Source organism: Octopus sinensis, linkage group LG14 (assembly GCF_006345805.1).
Source record: "Octopus sinensis linkage group LG14, ASM634580v1, whole genome shotgun sequence".
Classification (NCBI taxonomy): Eukaryota; Metazoa; Mollusca; class Cephalopoda; order Octopoda; family Octopodidae; genus Octopus; species Octopus sinensis.
Window position 1 is genome coordinate 57,421,556 of NC_043010.1, and position 22,157 is coordinate 57,443,712.

Consider the following 22,157-nt stretch of genomic DNA (forward strand, 5'->3'; position numbering starts at 1 on the left):
GCTGCTCTTTCTAGCAGGTTCATTGATCACACAGAAGTTCCAACGATAAACGGGAAACACTCGATAAACCAAGATGTTTCAGTCATTTTCTATAGAAAGCCAGCTGATCCACTTAAGGGGGGGGACATCTCCTCCTCTGCTCTCCTCTTCCTTCCCCCTCCTTCCCTCTCTCCTCTCCATCCTTGCCACTGTCACTCGGCCACCACTACAGCTAGGTTGTCTGTGATAAGCAATTAGCATCAGCTTCACTTTTCTGAATGGTTGAATAAAAATCAGGAAATTGAATTAAAGCCATCTGAAAGCCCAACAATGTGATGATGGCACTTACAGCTGTGTCTCATAGAAATCTCTCATTGATTTGGTGTGTTCGCTTATAAAACACAGTCAAAGAATACAGACAATGCCAAGACACAGCAAGTTCGCTTGAGTTTGTTGTTTGTTTTCGTTTGGTTGTGGTCTTCAGGACTGCGAAGGAAGACCACACAAGCCTTTCCTATTTTCATGGTTTATTTTGAAGGTTAATCATTTTAAAGTTTAAACAGTCAACATGTGTGATTGTGAAATTTATAATTTCATCTGTGTTGGAAGCTTGTCTCAGCCCAGAGCCATCTTAGAACTTTCTGCTAGGATGGCCATGGGTGGGTGTCTGAGTAATGCTCATTGGATTAGTGTTCAGTTGAGTAGTTTCGAAGGTCAAATGTTTGGAGAAAACCATTTATGAATAAAAAAGGATTTAATAAACTTTTTAGATCCGTGGGAGACGCTGTTCTGAGTATCGCAGCTGGCAGGGAGACATAATGATTTAGAAAGAGAAAATTTAATACAGAGGAAGCTAATACCATCAAATAGCCATTGTTATAAAACTAAGTGGGTCCCAAACTCTTAATGTTAAACATAATGTCAGCTGGTCTTTGTTATTCAAAAGGCTCCCTCCACAGGTGATCACAATAAGCAGCGGCTGGTAATTATGTAGAGGAGAGATTAATGTTATCCTCCCTGAATATTTCATACTTTCATGTCTATTAATTCATGTTCGGTTGATTAACCTACTAATTACAAATAATCACATGGAGAGGAAAAGACAACATTATCTCAATGACAAACATTACTTGAAACATTTTTTGAAAGCAAGGGAGACAACTTGAAACATGTTTTCCTTCTTATTACGGTCTACTGAGGAGGTCTTATAGTTGTGATTCTCTCACCACTACTACGACTACTAAGAGGAATTAGTAGCTGTAGTAGTGATTAAGTTTCAGAAAGTAGCATACTCAAAATAGTGTTTGTTCTTCTGATGAGGTCTAATAATTTTGAAACATAGCTGAAGTTATTGCCCTTGATTGCTCTATAATTAAAACAATTCATGAAGACTTGTTACTGTCAATAGTGACCCTTGTTACACTCAAACCGTGATTATGGATTGGTTTGTGATAATAAGGGTCTGTGATAAGTCAAGGATTCTGTTCATACCCCACAAACACACCCCAGTGACCATGTACAATGCTCAGCTACCCAAAATCCATGGACTATTACTTGTGTTTACACAACCATACCGTGAGGCAGTGTAGTTTTTCTTTTGTATGCGGATGTACACACTTGCATCCATCAAGATAAGAGAAATGGCCATAAAACATGGAAGCCCCAGATCCTGATATATGATGCAGAAGAGTGTAGTCTCTGCAGGAAAAATTGGAGATGGTCAAAGATAATCCATGGAGATGGTCAAAGATAATCCATGGAGATGGTCAAAGATAATCCATGGAGATGATTCACCGATCACTGACCAATTTTTCACTGTAGTTGTCTGAGACCAAAGCCTCATGATAAATGATGGAAGATGTTTTACTATTTAATCCAATGTTACCATTTCCACATAATAATTCGAAATTAGATTTTTCATGTTGTTCCCATTGAATGTGTTGACACTAATTTAGCAATATTTTTCTTTTTCATGCAGATAGCGACACTAAGTAATTAATGAGAAGGATTTAAGATGAAATACTGTGTAGAAGGAAATCGGTTGACCAAGGGCAGTAGATGTGGGTTCAGTAGGATTCGAACACAGGGTGGTTCGTCTCCTGAAGGGAGATCACTTGAAGAATCAGTGAGTAATGAAGTATTGTGATGATGAGAGGGGGGGGGTAATGAGGTAGGGGAACTGGTGCAGGTCGGTGACAGGAAGAGCATCCAGCTGTAGAAGACCTGCCTCAACAAATTCTGTCTGATCCATGGAATTGTGGAAAAGGGGATATGATGATGATGATGATGATGTGTGTATATATGTGTTAACATATATATGCATGTGTGTGTATGTATTCTGTAGAATATGTAGGGATCCTGAGAAGATGCGTGAGGGATTGTATTTATATAAGTGTTCAGGTGTGTAAATGTATATTTAGGTATATGCGTGAAGTTCTGTACTAGTGTGCACACACACACACACACATGGACACACACACACACACACATATGGACCACACACACACACACAACACACACACACACGCACGCTATCGGTGCATAAGACGTACCCCGTCCGTGGCACAGAAAAGGATTTTAATTGCATACACTTCATTAGTGAAATGCTGTCAATAGCACAACAGCTGAACGTCAACAACAACAACAACAGCTAAACAACATCGACGATGACAACAACAACATTCTTAAATCTAATTTCAAATACAAACAGTTTGTTCAACCAAATGAAATAATTTAAACCATTGGACAAACATACACCACCACCATCACTTCCAACACCACCACGCCACCGCCACCACCACCGCCACCACCACCACCGCCACCACCACCACCGCCACCACCACCACCACCACCGTCCACCACCACCACCACCGCCACTGCCGCCGCTACCACCACCACCACCACCGCCACCACCACCACCACCACCACCACCACCACCACCACCACCACCACCGCCGCCGCCGATTATTATCACCATCAAAGAAGAAGTAAACAGCAGAAAACATAATATGCTGCTGCTGCTGCTGCTACTACTACTACTACTACTACTACCACCACCACCACCACCACTACTACTACTACAGGAGGAGAGGAGGAGGAGGAGGAGGAAGAAGAAGAAGAAGAAGAAGAAGAATGAAATAAAAGAGAAGATTTATAAAAAAAAAGAGAAGAAAAGTGTAAACTCTGTGGCGGTGTTGCTGTTTCTGTTGTTGTTGTTGTTTGTGGAGTTGTTGTTGGTGTTGTTGGTGGTGGTGTTGGTGTTGGTGTTGTTGGTGGTGGTGTTGGTGTTGGTGTTGGTGGTGGTGGTGGTTATATGACAATGTCTGATATAAATTATCAAGAGAATGGAATGTGGTTGTTGTTTGATCAAGGAAATTCTATGACAGAATAAGGGAATCCCTACAGAATAGTTAAACTAACAAACCACATCAACACACACACACACACTCATCTCTCTTTCTCTCTCTCTCTCTCTCTCTCTCTCTCTCTCATCTCTTCTACAGCTGACCTTGGGTGTGGGGGTGAGAAAAGATTTGTGTGTTTAACCAAAATGAAATCTCTAGCTTTGTATGGGTATGCGTGTGTGTGTCTTTGAATGTGTGCACAAATGTGTGTAGATGTGTGTGTGTGTGTATAACCGTAATGAGATGTTTAGCTTTTGTGTGTGTGTGTGTGTGTGGTTTGCTCTTTGTGTTTCCATTTGTATGCCCATATATCTTTATATGCGTGTATAGATACATCTGTGTGTGTGTGAGTGTATGTGTATGTCTGTATGTGTAAATGTCTCTTTGTATGTCTCTTTGAGTGTGCATGAGTCTTAACGTGTGTGTGTGTGTGCATGTGTGTATCTGTATACATACATACATATATATATATATATATATATATATATATAAACATATATGTCTGTTCATATGTGTCTCTACGTGCCTGTGTCATGTATGTTCATATCATTGTAAGTATCTCTCTACTTTTCTCACTCTCTCTCTCTCTCTCTCTCTCTCTCTCTCTCTCTCTCCTATATATTTTTTTTTATATAATATGTATGTGTATCACCATAGCTACATCCTGTGTATGGCTGTGTAATCTACGTGTGTTTATATATCTCCATGTGTCATGGCCAAGTTGTCCAAGAAGATTACTTTACCATCTTAGATTCCCAGGTTTGGTTCCCCGCTGCGTATCATCTTAAGCAAGTCTCTTCTACCAGACCCTCAGCTAATGTTTCCTTGACTTTCTTTTATTGTGCCTGTGCATGGAAATGTTCCTGTGTCCAAATATCATCTTTATAAACCGTTTGCACATCCATGTGGGTAAGAATTTCTCAAATGTCTTTCTAATTAGAAAACATCCCATTCCATCTTGGAAACTTTTATAGTGTTATGTAACACGTTCGGATGAGTTCTACTCCTCTACTCTCACTGCTACTCAACTGTTCTCTACTCTTCCCCTCGATGTCTAGACTTCTCCCTCTATATCTCTGTATTGGGATAGTCTACTTCATTGACTGGGGGTGTCGACACAACATATAATGTACCCGTCGTGCCTGGATTATCTCAGGGCTAAACATAAAAGGCCCAGAAAGGACGAAGCGGGCAACCACAACACATGTGCAAAACACAACAGCCTTAACAGAAGTTGTGAAGGGCATATAAGTGCCCGACTCTACAGGACACTTGCTCTTTTGGGCAGTCAGCTCACCAACTGCCCATAGCTAGCTCCCTTTCATTCCTTCCACGCCCTACACGGGATGTCAAGATGCCTCTCTCAATGTAGGTACCTCCTGGCGATACATTCGCTCACTCTGTTTTTCTTTAAACGGTAAATGCCAGAAAGCCAGAACATCTCCAGCGAAATAAAAACTATTACAGTTGTATTTAGTGAGGGTTCTCTGCTCTTTTCCTCGCAGCTCACACCTAACCCCCAGCCTAACAAGGAAAACACACATAATGCACTCACTGAACTTTCCTGACTGTAAAAGATGTGTGGAGGGTCACAAATGGACAGCTTAGAGGGATCCCTGGCCCCTTGGATCACCTTCAAAGTATTGGCAGCAGTGACATTGGGCAGATAGAAATTAAATGGTTATTTATACCTGCACCTATATATATATATATATATATATATATATATATATATATATATATATATATATGTATATATATATCATCAGTGGAGTCTAGATCCAAAAGAGGAGCAGGCTCTGAGTTGCAGAGCAGAAGAGTATTTAGAGAAAGATAGACATGGCTGGTCTATGGGGTTACCTGGGCTTCATGTCTATAAAGTGCTTTGCTTTACTATGTTGTAAAGCTGAGCGCTTTATGGACCGGCCATAACTATCTTTATCTATCTATCTATCTATCTATCTATCTATCTATCTATCTATCTATCTATCTATCTTTCTATCTATCTATCTATCTATCTACCTATATATATATATATACAACCAGGCTTCTTCCAGTTTCCATCTACCAAATCCACTCACAAGGCTTTGGTCGGTCTGAGGCTATAGTAGAAGACACTTGCCCAAGGTTCCACGCTGTGGGACTGAACCCAGAACCATGTGGTTGGTAAGGAAGCTACTTACCACACAACCACTCCTGCACCTATACACACACACACACACACACACACACACACACACACACATATATATACATATATATATAGCTAGATAGATAAATAGATAGATAGATAGATAGATAAAGATATACTTATACACACCTACACACACACACACACACACACACACACACACACGTATAGTCCACTCTGTAAAGTAGATGGTGTTAGGGACGGCATCCCTGCAGCTGTTGAAACTATGCCAAAACAGAGAGTGGACCTTGGCTGAATCCTCTGTCCTTAACCAGCTCCTGCCAAACCATCCAACCCATGACAGCATGGAAGACAGAAGTTAAATGATGATGATGATGATGATGGGAAATACAAACACTTTACATCTTGCAGTAAATGTACAAGGGTCCATGGAATACTCAACCACATACACTACAGTAGGACGACATAGGTTGTTCACCGCACACACACACACAACACACACACACACACACACACACACGATGGCATTGTCAGTTTAACCATCACTGAAACTAGGATTTGATCTCTTCAACACATGTGTATGTCTTCATGTATCCTAGTGGGATGGAGGGGGTGACAGCATGGAATGATGGCAAATTTCCAGGAATTTGAGAACCCCAGCATGGCTTTATTCCATGTTGATGCTGTTTCATTCCACCCATATTATATTGCTATATATTACATAATATCATATCGATATTGCATATCCATATTATACATTATGTTCTTATACTTTACATTTCTCTACATCAGACTGATAAACATATTTCCTTTCTATGTTCTATATTACAATGATATACATCATGTTGACATTTATTATATTCATATGTACATTACATTGATACACCATATATTATATTGCTGCTATATCATGTACATATACATCATTCTATTGTATATTATGTTGTTATATTATACATTACTCTATAAACTGGGTTCACATTTCAGGTGGGTGGGGGTAATTACATTGACACCCAGTCATCAAACTGATGCTTATTTTATCGATCCTGAAAGGATGATGAGCAAAGTCAACCGTGGTGGAATTTGAACTCAGAACGTTTGCACGGCCAGAATGCCACTAAACCTTTTGTCCAGCATGGTAACCGTTCTGCCATCTCACCTTCTTTGCTCTCTATAACATATTGCTGGATTGTATATCAAATTGGTGCATATTATGTTGATATGTATTCCATGGCCATATTGTAGATTACGTTGATATATGATATCAGACCAATATTGCTTTTAAGAAAGGTATTATCAGCCGAACATGGTTTTAAATTATTTTCTTTTTGGATTTGGTTTGCAAAAGTCTACAACTTTTGAATAGGTTGCAAGACCCAATGAAAATTTTAGGGGAAATAAATAAGTAAATGAGTGGAAAAGTTACCAGTGAGTGTGTCAAAAAAAGCACCAAAAGAGAATGGCCCTCCCCAGACACAACAGAATAGTTTTAAAGTGTTATTTTGTATAATCTAGTTGTAATAATGCATGTTTAAATGGTGATAAGTATGGGGATTGTCAAGATGGGTGGAAACTGGGTGGTTATGCAGGGTTAATCTTTTAGAAAACGGTATTTGGTGGCAGCAATGCTTTAACAATATAACTATAGTGAGTAGAAGACTTGGAATTATTATGTCTGTCTATGTTTTAGGTTCAAATCTTAAAAGACTTCCTAATTTGGGAATTGATTTTTATGACTACAGCTCTCCTTCAGAATTGGTCGGAACCTTTATTCATAGTTTATATTGCAGACAGATTCAGAACAAATTCTCTGAGATACAGAAGCAATGAGACTGTCATTCATTCATTCATTCATACACACATACATACATACATACATACACACATACATACATACAAAAATACATACATACATACATACATACATACATACATACATACATACATACATACATACATACATACATACATACATACATACATACATACATTCATACATTCAGACATGCATACATACATACAAAAATACTCTGTTATCAAGGTTGAAATTCCAATGAAGGAACCTTGGATCTAGGTTAGAAGCCAGCTCCTTTTCTATTGGCAAGAAATCTTGAAATAAAACTGAACAATGATATACATGTGTGTGTCTCTCTGTATATATAGATGAGTGTGTGTGTGTATGTGTGTGTTCATATCCATGTAATAAACTAGTTATCTCTCTGACTGTCCATGTACACACAGATACACACAGATACACACACACTCACACACACACATACATGTACATATGTGTATGAGTAAATATAGATATATGTGTATATTATGTATACATATATATATATGTGTGTGTGTGCATATATATATATATATATATATATATATATATAGGCATAGCTGCTTGGGTTGCCACTTGGCTCCCTGGCTACCAGCATCACTCAGCCAGTTTGTGCATTCAGCTGCCTCAGTTGCTCCCTGGAAGGAGCTGCACTTGTTTGCTCTGTCAGATGTCTCCCATGTCGCCATCCCTCCATCCCTGCTGTACTCCTCATCACATCCTCTCTCTCTCTCTCTCTCTACCATTTCCATGCCAATAGACAAATATTCCAAAGCTGGCACATACACATACACCTACACACACACACACACTCACACACATGGGAATTTATGAATTTGCACATACATGAGTGTGTGTGGTCACAGAGAACATATATACATATACACACACATGTATATAGTACGCATAATATATCTGTATATCTAAATGTATGTGTGTGTGTGTGCTTGTGTGTATGTACATGTGTGTGTGTATGTACACACACACACACACAGCCATGGGTGCAGGACGCATTGCTGAGGCCCATCAGATCCCATTTAAATGCAAAAACCTGAGCCAACACAGAACAAGGTGTCCAAACAATGATGATGATGATGATGATGATGACACACTCATGTCTATTTACATAAGGATGTGTGTATGTGTGTGTACATAGTTGTTTGTTAGTTCTTCGGTTTGTCTTCCTGCCAACCTAGCGATGGCCATGCTGCAGCACATTCTTCCCGTGTTCCATGACAATGTGCAATTATTCATGGTGTATCAAAACTGCAATGCCAGTTCAATTCGTTTTTCTCTAATTTCCCTTTCAGTAATACCTTCATCCTGTCTCTGGCATCCCACCCCAACTCTCTCCTCTCCCTCTCTCTCTCCTCCCTCCCTCTATCTCTCTCTCTTTCTCTTTTGTTCTCTCTCTCTTTCTCTTTTGTTCTCTCTCTGATTGTACCCTCCTCTCTCTCTCTCTCTCATTCCGTACTTCATGGCTCATAATCTGGAGACACATGGCCTCCACTTTCCACTTTTACTGGTTTCTGCTACACTACATCAAGTGAAATCAATGATGACCCACTCACACTCACACACACACACACCTATACCCCGCCCCCGACACAAAACCACACCCACACACCCACATCTAGAAATGTCTGAGGTATACTACAGCTATCTCCATTGCAAGATAGCAAAAGCAAGTGTCTTTATGTTCCGAAAAGGGAATTGATATACTTCATTACTCAATTAATGATCTGCTAAAAACACACTAATTAACCCCAATCCTGCTCAGTGTTTCTCTCCTTATGACTCCAACAAGTATTCACAAGGAATTGGTCAATGTGATGCTAGGGTGGACACCATTGAATTGAACTTGGAACCACTTGGTTGTGAGGTTAACTTCTTCATCAGGTATCCACACCTTCACTCAGCAGGAAATACATAACTACACTACAATGCAACGCACCAGATATAGTCACAATTGTAAGTGAAATCTATGCTTAGCTAAGTAGGTTCTAACAAGACTGAAACATGTCCAGAGTTATCTCCCATACTTCAGAAATTATTAAAACAACATTACTCATTGACTTTATGCTGTGTTTTCTTCATCACATCAGTAATTCTAATTAGAATTTAATAATTCAATAATTGCTAACATAAATAAGGCAACACAAGCCTAATTTTGATATTAAAACTGTATCATAAAAGTAAACATTTTCATGGAAATGCAGTAATGGTATCCTTGTGGTGATATCATCATGCCGTATGACAGGTGACATCACCAGCACAATATCAAAGCAGCTGATATCTTCTTTGTAACATCATTCTCTCATCCATTCAGTTGACAGCATCATGACAGCTGACGATGCGATGCATTGTCAGGGCTGCTGATGTTATCATGCAAGCATAATAATAATATGTATGTGTTGTGGCATGTGTGTGTGTCTATGTGTGTGTGTGTTTATGTGTGTGTGTGTCTATGTGTGTGTGTGTGTGTGTGTGTGTAATGCAATTTCTGACAGTCATTCACTGATGCGAAGAGAAAAGTTGGTGACGAAGAGGATGGAAAGTTTATGGTCAGCTCTCAAGAAGACTCAACGATGACAATGGAAGAATGTCATGGCTTACATAGTATTTCCAATCACTTCTAAAGACATCTCTCTACTGAACCTCCGCATGGTACCTATTTCGAGCCAGCTGATGGCAGCAAAACAGAAGACCAAACCGGTTCCTGGTCCCTATTTACAACCAAGTAAACTGAGCACTTAACTGTATTTATTTGAGGTAGATTTTCTGAAAGAGTGATTTTACATAACCCTGTCGTTCTTTAATTTGCTGTGGTCTGTGTACTGTGGCCATGCTGGGGCACTGCCTACAATAATTTTAGTTGATTAAATTGATTCCAGTTCTTGGTTTGATCCATATTTCAACAAGATGTTGCTCTGAGGGGAGATAACTCAATTGGATATAAACACCGATGTGCATTTCTGTTCAAATGTACCAGTTTGATCCCATACAGATATAAATACACACACATGTATTGTTTGTTTGTTTGTTTGTTTTATGTCCATTTTTTTATGCTAGCATGGGTTACACTCACGCCCCACCTCCACACACACAATGAACTTCCATGATGTTTCTCTCTAACTTCACCTCAAGGTGTTGGTCAGCTCAAGACTATGGTACACACTCTGGGATTGAACCTGAAGCAACCTGGTTTGGAAGTACACTTCTTAGCCACACAGTCACAACTGCTTGCTACATGAAATACATGACTACACAACAATTCAACAGATCAGCTAAACTCACAGTTTTAAGGCTACACCACTATTATAAGACATATCTCAACTGTATGACACACTATGTATCATATATTAGCAATCATAAAACTACATCATAGTATGTGATACATCATACAAAAAATTTCTTTATAAGAAGATATAACCAAAGTTACAAGATTAATATTGTAAGACATTTCTTAACCACATGACACATCATGTATCGCATGTTCACAATTATCACACTGCATCATATCATGTGATATATCTTATAATATATGACTAAAAACCAAGTGACCACATAAGATATGTCACTGTTGTGTGATATGTCTCAACTTTATGACATGTTGAATAGAATGTAATCACCATTCTGTGACGCATCACACCATTGTGTATCCTCACTAACAACTGCAGGAGATGCCATCAACCAACTTCGACAGAACATGGCAGAGTGTTGTTATGTCACCCCAGGGGAACCGGTATTGAATGAAACACCGCTTTTACAATCAATAACTTGGCTCCCTCCAAGCTCAGCTTATTGTGATATTGAATTTCATGAGGAAACTTCTAGGAACTATCAGTTTTATTACTGTTCCACTAGATTCCCTGCCATACTGTTCACCTCCACCACCTCCACCACCACCACCACCACAACCACCACCATCACCATCATCACCACCACCACCACTGCTATCATAACCCTCCTCCTCCTCACCATTACTCGGAATAATTTCATGACAAGAAGAAATGATGGATCTGCTCCAAGTTTTTCCTGTGGCAGTGTGAAATGGTAAATAAACTTGCTGAAATATTCTACGGTTATTGGCAATCCCAACAGCAATAACACTGCCTCCACCCCACCCCCAGCACACACACACACACATCAGACAATAGACTACACAAATGCAGAAGCACAACAACATCATTCGATGCATCACGGTCCTCCGCCACCACCATGTTACACAACATCCCCCCACCCCACCCCCTCTATATACAACAGCACACTCTGCCCATGCCCACCACCACCACCACCATCATATCTGACGTGTGTGCCAAACCGCAAATCACAGTTAAATTATATTTACTTTTATTTCCAGAACTGTTAAGAAATTGACAACAATAAAACCAGTGGCAGTAACAACAACAACAATAATAATAACAATAACAATAACAACAAGAACAACAGAAACAATAGGAAACTATACAATAACGTAAACAATAAGAACAGCAACAACAACTGAGTTAATAAAAACTAATATGAATCAGTAACAGAACATACAATAAATGTGTGTGTGTGTGTGTGTGTGTATACTGGCCTTAAGAGCTGTCACAACAGGCTACGTACACCTCGGCTACAACACAATATACTCCCAAATGATATCATCTGAGCTAGGGTTCAATGCCCACAAATGTGTTTTTGTCCCCAAACTCTTCAGACAATACAAAAGAAATACAACTAAACTCTCATTACATCCTGAACAATCACACAGTCTCGCCTCTCCATGAATAACCCCTGTGACTCCTTTCCAGAGATCCCTTTCTGCTTCACACACACCTAGCTTTTATAACCCCTGGCAAAAAAGGATCTGCCATCTCTCCACCTGTTCATCATCAGCTTCATTGTTTCTTTATTACCAACAAGGGGCTAAACACAGAGGGGACAAACAAGGACAGACAAACGGATTAAGTCAATTACATCGACCCCAGTGCATAACTGGTACTTAATTTATCGACTCCGAAAGGATGAAAGGCAAAGTCGACCTCGGTGGATTTGAACTCAGAACGTAACAGCAGACGAAATACGGCCACGCATTTTGCCCGGCGTGCTAACGGTTCTGCCAGCTCGTCACATTATGACCTAATATCATCAGCATCATTGACACACTCCCCCATCATTAAAGAAAATAAATAACAATATTCAATGAAATCAATTCGTCTAAGAGGCAGCATTTTCAATCGGCTGAACTTAACAGACTGCAAATCGTGAACTGAAGTTGATGGATTCAACAAAGTACATCCCACAATGCAACATCCAATAGCTGCCAAGCCACAACTGAAATGGCCACAACACAAAATAACTGAAGAGACTGTCTCAGGTCATTGTTTTTACGTGGAGTACAACATAAATATACCTAATGCTTGGTCCACAAGGGACCTGTGACCAATGATGCTCTGGCTCACCAATTGCAATACAAAAAGAAATGGGTGTGTGTGCGTCTGTGTGTGAGTGTATATATATGTGTGTGTGTGTGTGTAAGATATTTAGATGCACACCTAGTTTCCTATGAAAGTGCTTGTTTCGTTGGACAAAACTGGTCAAGCTGTTTCATATCCAATGCGATGTGGGTGCTGGTCACAGAAGGGTCCTGTCTTTTTACCCAGCCGGAAGAGAGATTTATTGCTCACAACAGAACGGTCAAAAAGCAGAGGACAAGCTGCAATGAAACATGTCACGCATATTGTCTTCCGATCATATTTCTAGAGTTGATTCTGTCCATTTATTCTTCCACTCCACAGACCTTTATTGCAGCCAAAGAGAATCCATGATGTACAAAGACAGAAGAATGGTTGTTGAGCTTCTTTGGTGAAAAACAGCCAACCGTGACTCATTCTGATGTCCTCTGTGGCTTATTTATCTGTTTTATAAAGGGGTAGGCATGGCTGGGTAGTAAGAAGCTTGCTTCCCATCCACATGCTTAAGGGTTCAGTTCCACTGTGTGGCACCTTGGGCAAGTGTCTTATACTATAGCCCCAGGCTGACTAAAAGCCTTCGGAGAGGATTTGGTAGAGGGGAAACTGTAAGAAGCCCATGGTATATGTGTGTGTGTATAGCTGTATATATATATATATATATATAATGGCTAAACCAACACTGTGATGTGTTCGGATGGTGTGTGTGTGTCTGCCCACCTGTGGTTGTATGAATCTAATTATAGTCTACACAAGAAATAGAAAGGTTTCTGGCTAATTACCTGCCATGTTATGAATCTCTTCATAGTCTCCATGTTGTCCCTGATTCCAGACTCGTCCACCATCTTTGTGAGTGGACAATGTCTCAGTAAGATAGTTGGGGACGATAGCAACACTCTGTGCCTCCATGTCTGCTCCACATGTCACACTTATAGGGTAGTTAGACATCTTGGATTTAGGCTGCTGGAAAAAGTGGACAATATTTCTGCCAGTGAGAACGGCAACCAGAGTTACAATGACAGACAAATAACAAATCGTTTCGTGTAGTGTTTGAGGGGAGGGTGCTTCAATTTAGTGTTCATTTTTTAATTATCAAATGTTAATTGCTTCCAGATTCCATTTCTGGTTTCAATAGCAACAAGGATTAATCAGAAATAATCAAACTTTACTCATAAATCACACAATTTCGAAACTCATTAAAACTTCTCACTCTCACTTCCTTTCTCCTTCTCTCTCCTTCACTCCCTCACTCTCTCTCTCTCTCTCACACTATTTCTCTCGCTCATTCTTTCTCCCTCTCTCTCTCTCTGTATTTTTATATATTTTTTTATATATTTCTATCTTTCTCCTTCCCCCTCCTCCTTCTCTCTCTTGTCCCCCTTCTCTTCATATTTTCCTATATTTCTACCATTTCCCCCTCTTTTTCTTCTTCATTGCTTCAACATCAACAAACCCAAACCATAATGCAATCACACACACACACACTCTCTCACACACACACACACTCTCTCACACACACACACACACACACACACCACACACACATGCACACACAAATGCATTCCTAGGTTTGCATAGAGATGTGTAAATGTGTTTCATGTATGGGTGTATATCTTTCTTTACTCGTTTCGGTCATTAGACTGTGGTCATGTTGGGGCATCACCTGCAACACACACACACACACACACACACACATACACATTTGTGTACATGTGTGTATGGGAGGATACATGTATGCTCCTCCTCCTCCTCTTTCTCATCATCATCACCGCTACCACCACCACCACCACCACTATCATCATCATCATCATGACCATCATCATCATCATCGTCGTCATCATCGTAGTGGTCATCATCATTGTTGTCGTCATCGTTGTTGTCATCATCATCATCACTCTCTCCACCACCACTGCCATTCATCCAACCATTTTTCTATGCAGGCATAGCTTAAACAAGACACTCAACTTCTCAATCTCACGTTAGACAGAACTGGTCAATTTAGTTGTTGTAATGTCTTTACAGTGTGGAATTGAGAGCTGTTTATTGTGCCACCACCAGCACAAGGAGTGGTTGCCCTGATTGCATTTTATTGCAACACAGAAGTTGTGCCATATGCCTAACAAAGACCAGAGAGTCCCTCTAATCTGCATCAGTTTATATTCAGGGTCAACATCCTCCAGGGTCAATATTCTGCAACCCATGATGTAGCTGGGGGTGGAATCAGTGCCTCATTTCCATGGATTCTGTGGCCGAATACCATTTCTATCGACAAAATGCAAACATTACCTTATAAAGATACTCAATGCAGTGGGTAGAGTGCATTTGCTCCAGGTGGGGCTGTTTAAGACTATGAACAGATACACACTTAAACACACACATAGGAATATATGTGGGTGTATATGTATATCTAGTGCACCAGCATGACCTCAGCCCTGGGCTGAAACCAGTAAACGATAAAAAAGATATATATATATCATAATCATCATCATCATCAAACAGCTGCCTGGCTGCATGGGTGAGATGGTTTGGCAAGAACTGGCCAGGCAGAAGTCTGCTCTGTCACCTTCTGTGATGCAACTGTTTTGGCAGGATTTTTACAGATGGATGCCCTTCTTAACACCAACCACTCAGCAGAGTGGACTTAATGCTTTTTATGTGGCACAAGTACAGGTGAGGTCAGTTTTGGCAAGGTTTTTACAGCTGGATGACCCTTCCAAATACCAACCATTTTATACACACACACACGCACACACACAAATGCTTGCATATAAGGAAACTTACCTTTGCTCAATATAAACAAGTAATGAACATTTAGATGACCAGAATGCTTTGAAATAACTGGCTACAACAAGGGATTATCCAATCAAAACTTGAATGGAAGATAGTTTCTGTCTAAATTAACAAACAACTCCACACCATACAACGCCGAGAAGACAACCAGAAATCTTTAAACAGTGAATTCAAAAGATATCAAAGTGAAGGCCCTGAAGAAACTGCATCGGTATTATAGTGGAGTTGCCATGGCAACAGTTACTAATCAATGCAATAGAAACATGTGTAGGTCTACTTGAAGCTGTATTTATATATAAAAAGAATTAAAGGTAATGCTAAGCTGCTTCGTAATATTATTATTATTTCGATGTTAGGAAGAGCATCCGGCTGAGAAAATCCAGAAAAAGCAAAGACTTTGTCATCATCGTCATCGTCATCATTATCATCATCATCATCATTTAATGTCCATTTTTTCATGTTTGCATGGGCCAGAAAGAACTTATATGTATTCACATACATATAGCAACACACAGACTCACACACACACACACACATATATGGATATATATGTGTGTATATATGTATACATATATATCTATGTATATATGAGTATATATGTATGTGCACATATATATTTATATATATATATATGTGTCTGTATATGTATAAATCCCTCCCTCCATTAGCTAATATTCAATATTTGCCATGATAAACTTATTCATTTCCTGTAGATTAAGAAATAAATGAACAAACGAAATGATTTTCAGAAAATTTCGTTGGAAACAATTGGTTTTCTTATCTTTGATCTGTCTTTGAGAAAAGTTGCAATGGGTGGGTGTGGGCGGGGGATCTCGAGAAGTTAGGGAATGAGGTTTGATTGTATGGAATACCAGAAGGACCTAAATGCTTCATGTTATTTTAAAGTGTGAAACTTTGTCAGAAATATTTCAGTTTCTTTGGAAAATCCTTTTATAGATTCTTGAAATGTTCCGAGTTTCGATTTCCTGAGACTAATGGAGCAGAATGGCAGCACTGGTAGAGTGCCAAACTTTATGGCTTGAAATATTCAGTTGTGTCTCAGTCTGCTGATATTTCGAAGCTAACAAAAGGGCAACAGGTTGTATGATGAATGCTGAACAGCATCCCCTGCAGTGGAAGCTGGGAGCTGGGGAACTGACAGAATCACTAACATGTTGGATTAAATACTTAACGACATTTCTTCCGACTTAAATTTTGAGCTCAAATTTACTGCTACTACTACTACTACTACTACTACTACTACTACTGCTGCTGCTGCTGCTGCTGCTGCTGCTGCTGCTGCTGCTGCTGCTGCTACTGCTGCTGCTGCTGCTACTACTACTGCTGCTGCTGCTGCTGCTACTACTACTACTACTACTACTACTACTACTACTACTACTACTACTACTACTACTAAGGCAGTGTGCTGGCAGAATTGTTAGCATGCTGGGCGAAATGCTCAGCAGTATGTTGTCCGTCATTATGATCTGAGTTCAAATTCCACCGAGGTCAACTTTGACTATAATTCTTTGAGGGCTGACAAAATAAGCCCCAGTTGAGTACTGGGGTCAATGTAATCAACTAGTCCCCTTCAATTAAATTTCAGGCCTTGTGCCTATGGTAGAAAGAATTATTATTTGTATTATTGCTGTTGTTGTTATTATTATAATTATCATTAAGTAATTAAATAGGAAAAACAAACACTTCAGTGTGTGTCTAAATGTGTGGCAATATGTGTGTGTATATGTGTGTGTGTGTGTGTTTGTGTTTGGGTTCGTATGTGAATGTATATATATATATATATATATACATACAAGGCAGAAGCAATGTATTAGTGGATGTTGAGCAGCAAAAGTACCCTGATGAGTGAAAAACTAATCTCACCTTAATAAAGAATTCCACTGAGATTATGAACTTCAGTAAACTTAATCAAACTTTTTACCAAATTTGTTGAATAGACTTAATAGCTCATGAATTACAGTTCATCAGTAAAGAGTTCCTCTGGTGGCAGCAAGATGACAGTTCAGTTTTGTTATTAAGTGATATATATTTCTTTACTACCCACAAAGGGCTAAACACAGAGAGGACAAACAAGGACAGACAAACGGATTAAGTCGATTACATCGACCCCAGTGCGTAACTGGTACTTAATTTATCGACCCCGAAAGGATGAATGGCAAAGTCGACCTCAGCGGAATTTGAACCCAGAACGTAACGGCAGATGAAATACAGCTACGCATTTCGCCCAGCGTGCTAACGATTCTGCCAGCTCGCCAAGCGATATAGTTAGCTGTTACATTATATCCTTGTCAGCTACAATCATTGAGCAGAATCAAAGAAAAGATAGAAAGACTCTCTGAAGAACTCCTTTTGCGTCTTTTTTCACTCCCAGCATTGTATCGTAGCCACTGAGCAGAAAACCTGGCAAAACACTATTCACTCCTTTGTGACTTTTCCTTTGAAAATACCTGATGAGGTGACAGCAGCAGGAAATGTAGAAGAGGATTTCATTTCAAGCCACTGCAGCAGGAACCTGCTTCACTGATATTTACTACCAACAAACTTACATTTGAAGAGGACAGCTCCTTTCTTGAATTATTGTCTATCAAGTCAAACTCTTTTAATCATTGAAAACATGACCCTCTTCTAATATTAACCATTTTATCAACATTTTTTCATAATTTCATTTAAGTTTATTTGGAACATTAAAATTCCTGATTCCACCATCAGTCCTCCCCCCCTCTCTCTCTCTCCCTGTCCTCCTCTCTCTTTCTCTCTTTCTCTCTGTTCATTTACAATAACTGTTGCTATTTTTCTCTATGCTATCTTACTTATCATCCAAGTTTCCCTTTTTTCCCCGAGCAATGTCATTTATCATATGTCCCCCTATTTTCAAACAATGATCCACACTTAACAATTAGTTATGTGTCATACAAGCGATGTCAGTCACCTCCAATATTCTCAAGAACATGTCTGGCCATGGAGAAATGGTACTTTGCTTGAAGACAGGTGAATGTTAGCAACAGGAAGAGCATCCAGCCATAGAAAATATGCCTCAATAAATTTCCTCCAATCTAGGCTATTATGAAAAAGGGGACACTAAAGTGATATATATTCTTTAATTCTTTTCCTTGTTTCAGTTATCAGACTGTGGTCATGCTGGGGCACCACATTGAAGAATTTGCTGGCCTTGTGTCAAAATTTGAGATCATCACCACCACCACTACCATAACCACCACCACCACCACCAACACCACCACCACCACCACCATCATCATCATCATCATCATATAGTATACACCTCATTCTTCCTACTTCTATATTTTATCTCTTTCTCTCCAATGTTGTTTATAGTCTGAACCATTTTCTCTCTTTGTTATTCAATTAATTCTCAATGTTAATGAGAATTACAAAGCCAGATTGGAGCCAAAATGGCCCCCACTTTCATATCTCACCAACAACAAACCAACTTGCCTTTGAAATAGCTGCCAAACATTGCAGAAACTCATCCAAAAGCCTTCTCTTTATTAGATTTCTTTCTTAAGAACTTCTTGTAATTATATTCCAAAGATGAAAGGAAAGCGACAAAATCTTGCTGCCACCTTCTGGTCACTGCAATCAGCCGGTCACTAGGGATTCCTGTTTGTTGTCATCTTCCTTCATTTATGTCACAGCCCCACCCCATGCCCCCAAAAGAAGGCCCATGGCTTACACAAACCCATAAACCTATTTACTCTTCAATTTTCGTAAAACAAAAATATCAATTTTTATAGAATCAAATATCAATTATGAGAAGCTTTCTGTTGGTGGATACACTCACACGAACTGCACATGACATGTCTCTGCATAGACACACACACACACGTTCATATAAATGTATATACGTGTGTGTGTGTAAATGTAAACACATTCTGATGATATTCACTCCTGTTAACTTCATATGGCAAGTCAGTACATATCCATAGACATTCATATGTGTATGTGTGTGTACATGTGTGAGTAGTTGTGTATGTGGTTGTGGATGTGTGTGTATGTGTATTGCAAATATGTAAATGTGTATATATATCAATATATCTATATCTATATCTATATATATATAATTATATGTGTAGGCTTATGTGTGTGTGTGTGTGTAAGTGGTTGTGTATGTGAGTGGTTGTGTGTGTGAGTGGTTGTGTGTGTGAGTGACTGTAAATATGTAAATGTGTATATATATCTATACATCTAAATATATATGTGTAGGTTTATGTGTGTGTATGTGTATTGTAAATATGTAAATGTAAATATTGTAAATATGTAAGTATCTATATATATATAATTACATGTGTGTGTGTGTGTGTGTGTGTGTGTGTGTGTGTGTGTGTGCGTGTGTGAGTATGTAGACAGAAAGGGATTCTGTTGACATGCACTTTCATTAACTCCACTTGAAGAATTTCTATATATACAAGTACGTATAAATGTGTATATATAAGTGTGTATAACACATATATATGTGTCTATATGTGTGTACATAGATATGTGTCTATATTCTTACATACATATTTACATACATGCATATGTACATTCATATATGTGTGATTGTGCACATATATATGTGTGTGTGAATATATATATATATATATATATAAAACACATATACATACATACGTACATACCTACATGTACATGTATAGTATGAATGAATGTAGAAAAGGTTGGCAGGCAAGTTGCTTCGGTCCTTCTTAGCTTTTATATAAATTGGATATTTTCTCTATTGTCAAACCGTTCCAACTTCTGGAATGGCACATCCCTGCTCCGCCTCCATCCCTGTCTCCATATAATACAAATCATCATCCTAAGATGCCGACTCAACGTTCCATCCCCGCCCACCACACGGATATGACACGGTGTCAAGCTGTGTTGTTTCTCATTCACTTCCAGAAATATGAATTTTTTTAGTCCCTTTCTATTGACATCCATTCACAAATAGGTTTTGGGCATTGATGGACTGGTGGTGGTGGGGGGGGCAGAGCAGGGGAAAGTTTGGAAGAGCAAGGAAGAGGCCATGCAGACAAGATGTATTTGTTTATATGTATGTATGTGTGTATGTATGTATGCATGTATGTATGTATGTATGTATGTATGTATGTATGTATGTATGTATGTATGTATGTATGTATATTTGTATATATACACGCACACTCAAGTGTGCATGTGCATGACAGTGTAGTTAAGAAGGTTGCTTTTCAATCATATTGTTTTTGAGTTCAATCCTACCATACGGCAACTTGAACAAGTGGCTTCAACTAGAGAGTCAGGCTGACTTAGGCTTTGTGAGTAGATTCAGTGGATTGAAACTAAAAGAAGCTAGTCGTGTGTGTGTGTGTGTGTGTGTGTGTGTGTGTGCGTGTGTGTGTGTGTATGTGTGTCTGTGTGTGTGTGTGCATGTAAGTGAGTGTGTTTGTGTGTGTGCATGTGTGTGTGCATGTAAGTGAGTGTGTTTGTGTCTCTTTGTGTTGATGATGTGCAGTGATTGTAAACAAGCTTCACCCTCATACATGAGGTGTTCATTGTTTCCAGTCTTTAATGAAGACATATCCAGCCATGGAGAAATCCTACTTTGTTTGGAAATCAGCAAAGGTTGGTGACAGGCAGAGCATTCCCTGAATTCCAGCTGACCCAAGCAAACATGTTTAAGTGGACATTAGAATGATGTAGAAAAGAAGATTTTGCAACATGTATCAAGCATTTTCTAAAGGTGACAGATTGCTTTGTTGTGGTGGGCAGACATGGACATCACCCCTTTTTGCCATTCTACCCCTTGATTCAGTGATATTTCAAAAACGTAACAGCTGGAGGGGAGAGTGACAGCTGACCCCAGCAGTCAGTTGGTATTAGATTTCAGCTGATGAAACTGGGGCAATATAAAATAATGTGTCAGATGCAAAAAAAAATCTGCATCAACCAATACTAGAATGAAATCCATAACTTTAGGATCATAAACCTGATACCCTGATCCCCAGGACATGTTACTCAACTTTATATCTATATAAATATATAAAGAAAACAGAAAAATGGAGAAGTACTGATGAACAATAATTGACTTACATCAATTATCATTGAATTATTAATTCGATTTAAATAGACTACATCCCATCTAACAGCTGTTTCTGCCTCCAATGTATTGCCATTGATATGCAAAAATATGTAAAAATATTAATCATATTTGGTAATAAAACTGATCTGAAGCAAGGAGCTTCTGAGCATATGTCTGCATATGAACGCCCATGGTTAAATATACCAGTAGCGTAATGGATACTTCTATCCCTTAGATGGTTATTTTAACCTGTAACTCAACTAACCTTATATATATATATATATATATATTCTTTTCTTATTTCTGGCACGTGGCCAGCAATTTTGAGGGTGGGGGGTAAGTTGATTACATCAACCCCAGTGCTCAACTGGTCCTTAGTTTATAGGATGACAGGCAAAGTTGACCTCAGCATGAAATACCCCTAAGCATTTTCTCCAGGATGCTAACGTATATATTTTTTTATCCT

At 39.1% G+C, this 22,157-nt stretch overlaps 1 protein-coding gene across 10 annotated transcripts in view; it reads right to left on the reverse strand.

Annotated features, from left to right (window-relative positions):
- LOC115218763 (protocadherin alpha-7) overlaps nt 1-22,157 on the reverse strand; it is a 237,418-nt gene that overhangs the window by 9,242 nt on the left and 206,019 nt on the right. For 5 of the 10 annotated variants that reach the window (XM_029788690.2, XM_036509065.1, XM_036509064.1 and 2 more), the window contains one exon: nt 13,608-13,788. The exons of 2 other annotated variants lie outside the window; for them this stretch is intronic. In XM_029788690.2, coding sequence (XP_029644550.2) covers nt 13,608-13,788 — 181 coding nt within the window. Of the gene's footprint in view, nt 1-13,607; nt 13,789-22,157 lie in introns of those variants that run through there. 3 more of the 10 variants (XM_029788691.2, XM_036509067.1, XM_036509069.1) reach the window with 3 other exon arrangements.